This window comes from Bos mutus, chromosome 9, assembly GCF_027580195.1.
Source record: "Bos mutus isolate GX-2022 chromosome 9, NWIPB_WYAK_1.1, whole genome shotgun sequence".
NCBI lineage: Eukaryota > Metazoa > Chordata > Mammalia > Artiodactyla > Bovidae > Bos > Bos mutus.
Genome location: NC_091625.1, coordinates 88,725,625 through 88,738,276, shown reverse-complemented (window position 1 = coordinate 88,738,276; position 12,652 = coordinate 88,725,625). Strand labels below are relative to the sequence as shown.

Here is a 12,652-nt window from a genome sequence, read left to right as displayed (position 1 = left end):
AGTGCCAAAAAGATAGCTAATTTAAATGTACATCAGTTGCTGTTTTCAATTTGTGATTATGCCTTTGTAATAGGTAGCTTGTATCTGGTTGAAAAATACAAATAAATGTTTCTTCCAGTAACTTGGCATTAAATTTTCCCATGTGATTCACTCACCAGAATTAAGCAAGATGATGGATTTGAGGCACACAAACTCTTCTCCCTGGAGATTCATCATACGGAACCGAGACGAAGTAGCCAGCAACATGTCAAAGATCTCCACCATGCCTTCCACACATTTTCCCTGGTTCCTATGAAAACACACACAGACAAAAATATTAAAGCACAAAAAAATTCCAGAAGACATGATAAGGTTCACATTCATAAAAATCTACTGATTCCAAATCTGTAACAAAAAACCACAGCCCATTCTCTTCATGGAGCATGAACATTCACTTGAATTCTAGAAGGCAAGATGGAAAAAGATTTTCCATCCATAAAAAGACTTCCATTTCAAATTCTTAGAAAAGATGTCTGATTCAGTCCCCAAATCTGTTATGTTAAATATGAAGTTCTTCAACCTATGGATAATTAAACATGATTTTAATTCAGGTAAAAACATTTTTTCTAATAAATATTTATCAATCGCCTATGATATTCTAGTTGTTGTGATAATAATAAGAATAAAAATAGGGCTTCTAATATCAATATGCTCATGACCTTGAGATAATACAATTTGTATTAATAAATGTATTAAAGTGATTTGGAGATACAGGACCAACTATGAAAACCATGAGCTGTAGCTGTGTGGAAACCATTAATGTTGCCTAGGATGACAGGTGAAGATGTCATTTATCTTTAATGAGTGGACATTGAGTGGACACTTTAAGAAAACGTAGGACCTCACTGGGTTGAGGTATGAAAGCATCAGTGCAAGAGCTCCCAAACGTGGAAAGGAGGAGCAGTGTGAAAAAATCTGGCGGGAGGAGGAGACAGGGCAGTGGTCTAGGAAAGAAGATGAAAGACATCTTACATCATTGTAAGAAGTTTAAGCATCTTCCCTGTACAACAAAGCTTTGGTGTCACGGATCTAACATTTGTAGTTGTAACTATTAAATAAGCAAACCCAAAGGGAAGTTCCCTGGCAGCCCAGACAGTAAAGTGTCTGCCTACAATGTGGGAGACCTGGGTTCGATCCCTGGGTCAGGAAGATCCTCTGGAGAAGGAGACGGCAACCCACTCCAATACTCTTGCCTGGAAAATCCTATGGATGGAGGAGCCTGGCGGGCTACAGTCCGTGGGGACGCAAAGAGTCAGACATGACTGACCGACTTCACTTTCATTTTTCACTTTCAAAGGTTCAAAACATGCAATATCTTCAACAGAAAGTATTAGTATATTTTTCAATAGGATTGGTACAGAAACTAAATGCAGAGATGATACATCTGAAAGGAATGCATTCATCTAGTTATTCATTAACTGAATTGGGGGCATGATGAGCTTGGGGCATAGGAAGAAGCTAAGATACTTTATGCATATGCAAACCTATGTTTGTAACATATATAAAAATTTAAAACATGAACAGTTAACACCTTGTCCAGCACTTTATTTTGTTTTTAATGGATATACTTTAGAGTTCTTCATCAATTGTTTTTAACAGCGTCACAGTTTTTTCACCAAACAAAATGGTTTTATTTCTTTAATCAGTTTTTTGTTGTTTGACTTTTAGTTTGATTTCAAGTACTGTGCTGTTACAAACATTTCATGCAATGTCTATACTTATGTTTATGTCTAGACACATTCAAAATGACTTATTGAGGGCCCATTATATATGAGGCTTTGTGTTAACATTAGGGTACAGGGAGGAAAACCATGGACCTTGTTAATATAGAGATTGGGATGGAGGGGGTGAGATAAATTAGAAGTTTGGGATTAGCAGATACATACTACTATATATACAATAAAAACCCAGATCTTACTGTATAGCACAGTAGAGTATAAAAACATTCAATATCCTGCAATAAACTATAATGGAAAATAATCTGAAAATGAATATATATGTGTATATATATAACTGGATCACTTGCTGTACACCAGAAACTAATGCAATATTGTATATCAACTTTACTTCAATATAAATTTTAAATAAAGAGATTCAAAACAGAGTCAAGACAGACAAGGAAAAAGATGAGTGCAATACAGGGTATAATCCCCAGAAGAGGTGTATTACATCGAATAACAGTCTCTCCGAATTTAACCCACACCAATATTGAAGCAATTGTCATAAAGTTCTCAGTTAAAGGTAAATGAGTTTTTATGTAAAGTACTTAAATGGCATGTAGCACACCACAGGGGCCATATTTAAGTCTTAGCTACAGACAATGATAAATAGGTAGAGTCATAGATATCAGGGTAGAGCCTGGCCTTTTTACCTGAAGTATCCAAGAAACAATTCCCAAAGTGCCTTCTGCTTTGTGGAAATCTGGGTGCGTGAGAGCTCGACATTAGCAGAGGGGAATCTTGAAAAGATATATTGCTCCACGGGAGGAATGAGCTGGTGTTACCCCAAAAGGTGAGTGGGCCTCAAGCCCAAGTGAGCCTTAAACCTAAAGTGGCCTTAATCTACAAGTGAGCTTTCCTGTCCTGTAGCTGATTTTTTTTTTTTCTTTCTAGTGAAAAAATAAACAAGGAGAGGGGGACATGTTTGGAGGCTAAACTTTAAAAATAACAACTCATAGCCAAAATAGAGAAATGTTCCTTTCTCAGTATAAAGTCTTTGTTTACTTAACAGACTGCACACCGGCAGGGGACGGCTTCTCAGTGTGGGAGGGAGCCTGTGTTTGCCTGCTGTGAGCAAAAGTTCAGTTCAGAAACGGAGATAGTGGAGTCTTAACAATCCTCTTTCCTTCTCATCCCCTTACAACAGTCTCCTACATTTTCTCATGAGGAGTTTGTTCTTCACTCTGCCAGTGAGAGTGTATTCTTTTCAGCCTCTTCTCATCGGATGCTATCCTGGCATTTCTAAGCAGCAGTTATTACCTGGCCACAGCACAATGCTGGCACTTCAGCACACTTTAGGACCAAGCCCTCAGCCATGGCGCACACCCACGACTCTCACTTCAGTTCTTAATGTGTATCTGTGTGTGTGTATTTGCACGTGTTTGCATGTACATGCACATTTTCTTTTAGAGGACATGGAGGGAGCATACACTAAATATAAATCACTGAGACAATTTGATAGAAGGACCCTGGGTCTAACCTTCCAAGCAAACAGAAGTGCTTCATGTGGGCTGGTGTGAGTGTCAACTCTGAGGCTCCTGGGGGAACATTCATTGCAGTGAAGCTGCAGTTTTCTAAGCCGTGCTCTAAGAGTCTGGAAAAACTTGACGTTGATGTCTCCATAAGAATGAACCCACTGTCTTTCAGTGGAAAAACTTCATTTGGTTTAAAAGCTTTAGCCAATCCTTTATTTGTGTAATAAATAAAAAGCATGTACTCTGAGAGCCCTGATGATATTTTCAGTGAATCACTAGAATGTCAGCTGCATGGAAATGACTGATTACATGGTATGTGAGGGTCTCCCATCGGCATTGCCACCAGGTGAAAAGGTTTGCTGAGTGAGCTAGTGAACAGCTGATTTCTCACCCTAAGATCAGGTACAAATCCACATGGATTTGGAAGGTTAACAGACGCTCGTCACCTGCCTGACACAAAGGTATCATTTACTATCCACTGAGGTCATGACACATTGGGGTCGGTGATTCATTTTCAAACCCTCACGACACACCCTGCACTAACTTTGAGGAGCCAATTAGACTAGCACAGTTAACTCAATATCAGAGGAACAGATGAGTCAATGGTGCAGCGATGGGGTGATTGCTAAGAATCTGGAGGTAACCTGACTACAATAAGACAGGATTAGTTGAAATCCCTGAGGTATGCCTAAGCCTGAGAGACATGTGGGCTTTTAAAGAACAAGATATATTTTTTTAAAGGAGCCCAGCTTCAGGCATAGATCACGAGTAGTTTACCAAGCAGACCAGCCCATGACTCCCACTTTGAGACACATCAGCCTGCAGTGACGAACTCTCCTCGTCACACAGTCTGCTGTTCAGAGCACCTCAGAATTGCCTTGATGGAAAACCTCATTCTTCTCCTTACCCTCTCCCAATGCAGTCCATGTGCACTTAAGTTATGGGGAAAGAAACAGGTTTGGAAAGCGCATTTGTTCATGGGAGGTTCTCCTCTACAGAAATGAATGCCCGTTTTATGGAAGCCCTTAAGTACTCATTCCTCCACAGGTGAAATAAAGAGCTCTAATGAGGATATACAGCTCAAACCTGCACTTGCATATCTTCAAAAGTAATCTTAAAATGTAAAGCTATCCCTTGGACTTTGTTGTTATTGTTGTTTAGTTGCTAAGTCATGTCTGACTCTTGTGCGACTCCTTGGACTGTAGCCCATCAGGCTCCTGTATCCATGGGATTTCTCAGGCAAGAACACTGGAATGGATTGGAATTTCCTTCTCCAAGGGTTATTCTCGACCCAGGGATTGAACCCTCGTCTTTTGCATTGGCAGGCAGATTCGTTACCACTGAGCCACTAGGGAAGCCCACCCTGTAGCCTCTCTGTATAAATGAACACTGATAGATGGAGACAGAAAACCCAGGAGATCAACATAAGACATTCAATTTAGCTATCCTGAAAAATTACAACATGGTTAGAAAAAGGCTACAAATTAAGATGCTGCTGAATATCAAAAGGTCCCCTAGTCAAGGCTATGGTTTTTCCAGTAGTCATGTATGGATATGAGAGTTGGACTGTGAAGAAAGCTGAGCGCTGAAGAATTGATGCTTTTGAACTGTGGTGTTGGAGAAAACTCTTGAGAGTCCCTTGGACTTCAAGGAGATCCAACCAGTCCATCTAAAGGAGATCAGTCCTGGGTGTTCTTTGGAATGAATGATGCTACAGCTGAAACTCCCATACTTTGGCCACCTCATGCGAAGAGCTGACTCACTGGAAAAGACTCTGATGCTGGGAGGGATTGGAGGCAGGAGGAGAAGGGGATGACAGAGGATGAGATGGTTGGATGGCATCACCAACTCAATGGGCATGAGTTTGGGTGAACTCCAGGAGATGGTGATGGACAGGGAGGCCTGGCGTGCTGCAATTCATGGGGTCGCAAAGAGTCGGACACGACTGAGCAACTGAACTGAACTTATATATGTAGAATCTAGAAAGACGGCACAGATGAACCTACCTCTAGCACAGGAATAGAGATGCAGACGTAGAGAAGGAACATGTGGGCATAGTAGGGGAAAGAGGGTGGGACGAACTGGGAGATTAGGGTTGACATGTATACATTACCACGTGTAAGATGGCTAGTGGGAACCTGCTGTAAAGCAAAGAGAGCTCAGCCTGGTGCTCTGTGATGACCTAGATGGGTGGGGGTGGTGGGGTAGGAGGGAGCTCCAACAGGGAGGGGATATATGTTCACTTCATTGTACAGCAGATGCTAACACAACATTGTAAAGCAATTATACTCCAATAACAAAATAAAGAGTTTCTGTATCTTTGATGCCACAAAATCTCTCAGCACATGCTCTGACATGCTATGACTCCATAAATATTTGTATGATCAAGAGGTTTGCATATACAACGCTTTGATGTATGGAACACAATACTGAAGATGGCAAATTGTAAGGTATCTTGAGAGATACAACATTTGAATGGCCATATCTTAAAGCTGATTACTTGAGAGGAAAGTGGCTAAGACTGTGGAATCTGACTGCCAGGTCCAAATCTTGAGACCATTATTTACCAATTATGTCACCTTGAACCAGTTACTTAAATTCTGTGTGCCTGAATGAGTATATACTCACAGTGGACTGTAGGTTGAATAAGAAATAGTAAGTCATTAATATATTATTGTTTGATATAGTGGTTGGTTTCTGAGGATCAATAATGAAATTGGCCCTGGAAGTGAGGTATAGATATAGAAATATTTACCCCCTTGATCTGAGAAGGCAATGGCACCCCACTCCAGTACTCTTGCTTGGAAAATCCCATGGACAGTGGAGCCTGTTAGGCTGCAATCCATGGGGTTGCTAAGAGTCAGACACAACTGAGCGACTTCACTTTCACTTTTCACTTTCATGCATTAGAGAAGGAAATGGCAGCCCACTCCAGTGTTCTTGCCTGGAGAATCCCAGGGACGGGGGAGCCTGGTGGCCTGCCGTCTATGGGGTCGCACAGAGTCAGACACGACTGAAGTGACTTAGCATAGCATAGCATAGCATCCCCTTGATACTGAGTAATAAGAAACAGATAGAGCAAGCTAGAGAGCCCTGTCAGCAAATTATCAGGTAAAACCATGGTCTGAAAGAACTTGGAAGGCAGACCACTCACCTGGAGAAGTGGATAGAGGGAGTCCAAGTAATGGTATATGGCTGTCCATACAAAAAAGAAGTGAACTCAGGCAAGAATGAAGTGGTTCTGAAGCAGAAACTGAAGGAAATGGGGAAATCCCAATGATAAACAGTCTTACAAATTTGGAAAAACCAAATGTTCCTGGCTATGAAATATTAAAGAGGCGAAGTCAAAAAGCATTCTGTATTTGGAAGGCCCTGTAAGACTTTTTGATTTACAAGGTTTAGATTTTAGAGTGTTTAAAGCACCTCAGGTGGTAAAGGGTGACATCAAGTGGGTCTTACCTCTTTATCCAAGCCTGTGGTTTCAAATAGCCTCAAGGCTGTCACCAGTAAATCATGAGAGGCCAAAGGACAAAGAAGCAAATGAGAACATCAGACTTGAGAAATGTGTTGAGGAAAGACTTCGGGTGTGGTTACAAGCAGATGAAACTGACAAGGGCAAATGGAACAGAAGCCTACTCTTCTTCTTCTTCTTTTTTTTTAAGACAACTGTACTACCAAAGAAATCACAAGTCTGAACTAATAAACAAAAGCCTTTGATCGTTCAAGTCTCTAACCCTAAAATTTAGGCTGCTCAACACAATAGAAGTGCATTCCCGTCTCAGGTCATTGTCCAATGTAAGCATCTTCCTTGGTAAACGAACTTCCCATGCAGGGGCTCAGGATCCCTCTAACCTCTAGCTCTGCCCTGTAGAGGTCCTTGAAGTGCTCTTCATTCAGACAGGAGATGGAGAAAGGACTCAGGAAGACTCGGAACACGTGCCAACAGGATGTGCTATGAACAGGGCAGAGCACACTGGAAGGAGAAGCAGTCCCGCGCTCATTCAGCTGTAGCCAGTGTGGAGGATGGAAAGAAAGAACCTCCCAGAAGGTGAAGTCAGGGTTCTCGAAGAATGGAAAGTTCCTTCTCCCCAGATAGCAAATTTAGGAACTAATTAAAGAAACTCCTTGCAGGCTCCTCAGAGTAGAAACCTCCACATTCTGTCTAGTGGGCTTCCCAGGTGGCACTGGTGGTAAAGAACCATCTGCCAGTGCAGGAGGACCTAAGAGACATGGGCTTGATCAAAGGGTCAAGAAGATTCCCTGGAGGAGGGCATGGCAATCCACTCCAGTATTGCTGCCTGGAGAATCCCACGGACAGAGGAGCCTGGTACACTATAGCCCATAGCGTTACAAAGAGTCAGACACGACTGAAGTGACTTAGTATGCATACACATTCTATCCAGTACGATGTTATGACTGGTATGAAAGAGTATGTGACAAGAAAATCAAAATGGAGCCAGTATTGCTAAGAGACCAATGGAGCCAGGAGGCCACTAAGGAAGTGGAACTTGAGCACATCTCAGCCTGGATGGAACCTGACATTTGACTACTCACTATCCTAAGGAAGATATCCAGAACCTTTGCCAGAAACTCAAAATGTTTATCAGATTCTTATTCTGAAGCAACTCATGACAGCCTATCCCTTAAAAATAAATACTTCTTTTCTTGTGACTTCTGCCTTTAGAAATTCCTGACTCTCTTTCCCAGAACGCTCTCCCCTTTATCTGAATCCGTATCTCCTGAATTGCAGTTCTTAAGATGTGAAATAAAGCTCTTGGTTTTTTGCAGTCTCGGTATCGACTATTGTCTGACAAATGACACAGGATATTCCTACTTCTTTGTTTCTCAATTGACTTTTTATTGCTGTTCTTTCGCCCCTACTGCACCATGCGATAATGAATATATTTGTGGATCAAGGTTACCAAACCAGGATAAGCCATATCTGTGCTGGACAGAGGGGACCACACATTCCTGAGAAATCAGTGTGCAGGACTGACTTGGAACCAAGCACGTGGCTGGAGGCAGCTCTGAATTCTCTCTCTTGGAGAGGAACAGTGTGAATTTTGGGTATGGGGGAGTAGATATTTGGTGACCAGAAGTGAAAGATTGCTGAATTGATCACAACACATTTCCTTTCCCTCCTGGGCTTCCTCCTAGACATACAAACATTTCCCAATGTTCCCTGGAAGTTAAAGTGGACATGGGACTGGGTTTTGGCTGGTGAAAAGTGTGGGGAAGCAACTGGGACCACTTCTGTGATAAAGTGGAGAGAAAAGAAACAGACATGCCTCTCCAGTCCCTGTCCCACCTACTGCCTGAATACAGAGCAGTCCACAGACCTAGTAGAGGGCAGAGCCTGAGGTCAGAAAGGCCCTGGGGCCTTGAGTTGGAAGGTCACCCGCCAAGGAAGATGCCTGCATTGATGGCAACCTGAGTAAGAAACAGATTTTCACTGTGTTGAACAGCAGACATTTTAGGGAGAACCGTGACAATATTTAGCCTCTACCCCATGACACAGAATAGATGCACAGATGCATCCTCTGTGCTCCAAGCCACTCGGGACACAACCACTGACACACAAATACTTAGGATGCAAAGATGTGCTCTTCTGAGACACGGCGACTACTAATAACTGACCAAAGGGATATAAAGAGTGCATCTCTGTGACATCTTGCTTTAGCGAAACCAGACACTTCTAGCTGGTATCGTTAGGAAAGAGGTTGATGAGTATGTGGCATAAGGGATGGAGAAATTTGAGGCTCCAGGGGCTGTATTCCTGGAGAGGGAGCCTCCAAAATATGATACTGCTGGTGACATCCACTCAAGGAGTGAAGAAACCAAATAACTGAAATGTAGAATCTTACAAGGACTTCCCAGGTGGCTCAGTGGTAGAGAATCTGCCTGTCAAGCAGGAGACTTGGGTTTAATCCCTGGATCAGGAAGATCCCCCGGAGAAGGAAATGGCAACCCATTGCAGAATTCTTGCCTGGGAAATCCCATGAACAGAGGAGCCTAGTGGGCTAAAGTCCATGGAATCTCAAAGAATCAGACACAGCTTAGCAAACTAAACAACAACAACAAGAATCTTATGAACACTGAGATCAGGGTTCCTATCGTTATAACAAAGCCCAGTATTAAGTGACTGGTCACTGGTCAATTAGAGTTGACCAAAGGTCTGAGTGTTTTGAAAAATTACCCAGGACTCATTTGTTTCTGACTTTTCAAAGACCTCCTTGGTTTGAAGGCTTTTCTTCTGAAAATGATTCTGAACAAAAGCAATGATCTGATGTCTGCAAGGATGTGCTGAACAAACTCACTAGAAGGAGAGCATATCTCTCTCAGGGCTCAGCCACCCCTCTGTGCACCTGAGAACATGTAACCCACGTGGCTTTGGATCAAAGTCCATGCTTTATATGTGAGTGTACTTTACCGATCACAGGCTATATGTCAAGGCAAATAAGCTAAGAACACATAATGATAACTAGCAAAAACGTCATTCCTCTTAGAAAGGACAGTGTTTAGGCAGAGAAATGAAAAGTGGAATAGAATAAAAACCAATAGGGGAAATTTTAAGAATATGGCCAATACATCATCTTCTTAGAGTTACTCTGAGAAAACAAAGATAAAAACTATGTTCTATGACTCATTTGAAAGAACTGGATTTCAAGTGGTCCATTACCTTGAGGAGAGTTGCTATGAGACTGAAAGCCAGTGCTGTCTTCATGGAGAGGTGGAGGATTAAATGCATGGGACAATTTGGGAACATCCTAGAAACGTAAAGTTCTCAGAAGGCGCATTGCAAGTAGACCTTCCTGAAGAAGCAGGAGAGGTTAACAGTAGGAAGAAGGTTTTCAGGACTCTGCTTTTCTCAGTTTCAATCCATATTAAGCTTTGCTGCTATTGCTGATTTCCTCAGAAACATACAGGATCTACTAAGAGAAGCCAGTCAACCTTGGTGCCCAGTAAATGGACTTCCAATAAATTGGGAAAAATGCCAAAAAGATTCTTTCAGCATAAGGAAGTCCACGCTCATTAAAATCAATGAGGCTTTCTTTCAAGCAGTGTCCGGAGGATACATTCAGCTCAAGAAAAAAATAATTCTTTAGGATCTCCCTTGTGGTCCAGTGGTTAAGAATCCACCTTCCAATGCAGGGGATGCAGGTTCGACCCCTGGTTGGGGAACTAAGATCCCATATGCTACGGAGAAACCAAGCCCATGAGCTCCGGAGCCCTTTGTGCCACAACAAAGATTCCATGTGCTGCAATTAAGATCCCATGCAGTCAAATAAATAAATATTTTTAAAAAGAGAAAAGTCATTGTCATTCAGAGACTTGCCTTGCTGAGACATTAACTCATTGATGACTGAAGTCTTAGAATGACTGGCCAGCCACACATATCTAACCATATATCCAATCTTTTACAGAAGGAAGACTCTACCCATGCTCCTCACCCCACCCCACCCCCAACATCATGCCCTGACACAAGGCCAAGAGGACTCTCCTCTCCCTTCATTTCAGTCATTAAGGGGGGACTTCAGCCTCAAAAGAGTCACTGTGAGCCTTCCTCTAATCCTGGAAACAGAGTACAGATAATTGACATGCCTATTACTCACCCAGAAAGATCCAGACCCTTTCTATTCATACTGGTGCAAATGGTAGTCATGAAAATTACACAGGGAACATTATAATGGCCTATCTGAAAGATGTGTCTGTATATTAGCGTCACACACTTAGTCATCTAATATCCAATTATCTTTATTAAGCCACCTCTCACACAGGAGTAAGACTCTATGGAATTCGTTGCTTATTTACTTTTCTCACATTAGTAGGTTGATAGTCAAAAGAGTTTTGAAGCCAAGAGATGTTTTCTAATAAACAGAAAAAGCCTTAACGTGCACTCTTTTCATATACTTTTGGGTACTAACATAGCAAGAAAGAAGGTTACACTTGGCTATTATAGGTGCTTCTGTCAGAATGTGTAAAACACACTTCTGGGTTTGAATGGTTTCCCAAAGGGAGATGGAATTCTGTACTTCTATAGATAATGATCCACTTGAGTTTGCTTGTTCAGTGTATACAGTTTAAGAGCTAAAGTAAGTTCCTAGAAGAAAATTCTCTAATGGTTGTGTCTATTCAAATATCCTATTGAAAAGAGAGTCGATCAATCTTTTAAATCTTTTAAGACGTCCACATCAAGTATGTAAAACATCGGGAAGAATTCCCTGGTTATCCACTTTTCATTTGGAACCGCTGTAATTACACAAAGAAGTTCGGTAGTTTTTCTTGCATGTACTTCAATGAACAGATTTATTTAATTGAAATGAAGGCAAACAAATTAACAGAGAACATGTGGTTTGTCTGAGAGCAGGGTTTCTATTTTTGATAAACCAATAATTGTTTCTTTGTGTATGATAAACACTTCTTCATTAACTTGATTTTAGTTATACACTATTTTTTAAGTCTATTATATATGTCGGATTCAGTGCTAGGAACTCAAAGATCAAATGTATTCATTCCTTTATTCATTCAGTGAATATTTACTACATCAGAATCTACTATGCTCCGTGCACTGAGCTGAGTGTTGAGGGTTTAACAATAAGCGAAACATTGTGCTTCTGCAGTGTACAATTTAGTAAGGTAGACAGGTATTAAGTGCATACACACACACAACTACAACAGCAACAACAAAATAAAACTAGTAATTGCAATCAGTTCCAAGAAGGAAGAGCATAGGGTCTTATGAGAGAGCGACAAGAGGACTGACTGCCTTAACTCAGAGGAAAGGTGGGTCTCAGAGAAGACCTTTTTGAAGAGGTAACACTTAATCTGAAACCTACAGAACTTGGAATTAGTCAGGAAAAACTTTGGGAAGAGTGAATCAAAGACAGAGAAGTGTACATAGGTTTAGGAAGCGAAAACAAAGTGCTTGATGAGTTTGAGACACTAGAAAGAAGGTCAGCACTTTGGAATGCTGGACTCACTGTGATCTCAAGCACAGTGGTCCTGAGGAGACTAAAGAGGCAGCCATAGAAACAAGGCCTTCAGGCTTCGAGCAGGAGGGTGATCTTCAGCCCCAGGCCAAGAGAGGCCATTGCAGTTTTAAGAGAATTCCGAGGATAACTTAAGAGAAGAGTGTTTTTCAAAGACCAGACTCACGGGGGTATTATTTCCTCAAGTCTCTATGAAAAGAAAGTGAAAGTGTTATTGCTCAGCCATGTCTGATTCTTTATGACTCCACGGACTGTAGCCCACCAGTCTCCTCTTTCCATGGGATTTTCCAGGCAAGAATACTGGTGTGAGTAGCCATTCCCTTCTCCAGGGGAGCTTCCTGAGCCAGGGATCAAACCCAGGTCTCCTGCATTGCAGGCACAGTCTTTACCAGCCAAGCCACCAGAGAAGCCCCAAGTCTCTATGAAGTGA

The 12,652-nt window shown here is 41.7% G+C and overlaps 1 protein-coding gene across 8 annotated transcripts in view; it reads right to left on the bottom strand.

Annotated features, from left to right (window-relative positions):
* Window positions 1–12,652, bottom strand: part of ESR1 (estrogen receptor 1) — a 408,809-nt gene that overhangs the window by 39,381 nt on the left and 356,776 nt on the right. For all 8 annotated transcript variants that reach the window (XM_070376878.1, XM_070376880.1, XM_070376883.1 and 5 more), the window contains one exon: window positions 156–289. In XM_070376878.1, coding sequence (XP_070232979.1) covers window positions 156–289 — 134 coding nt within the window. The remainder of the gene's footprint in view (window positions 1–155; window positions 290–12,652) is intronic.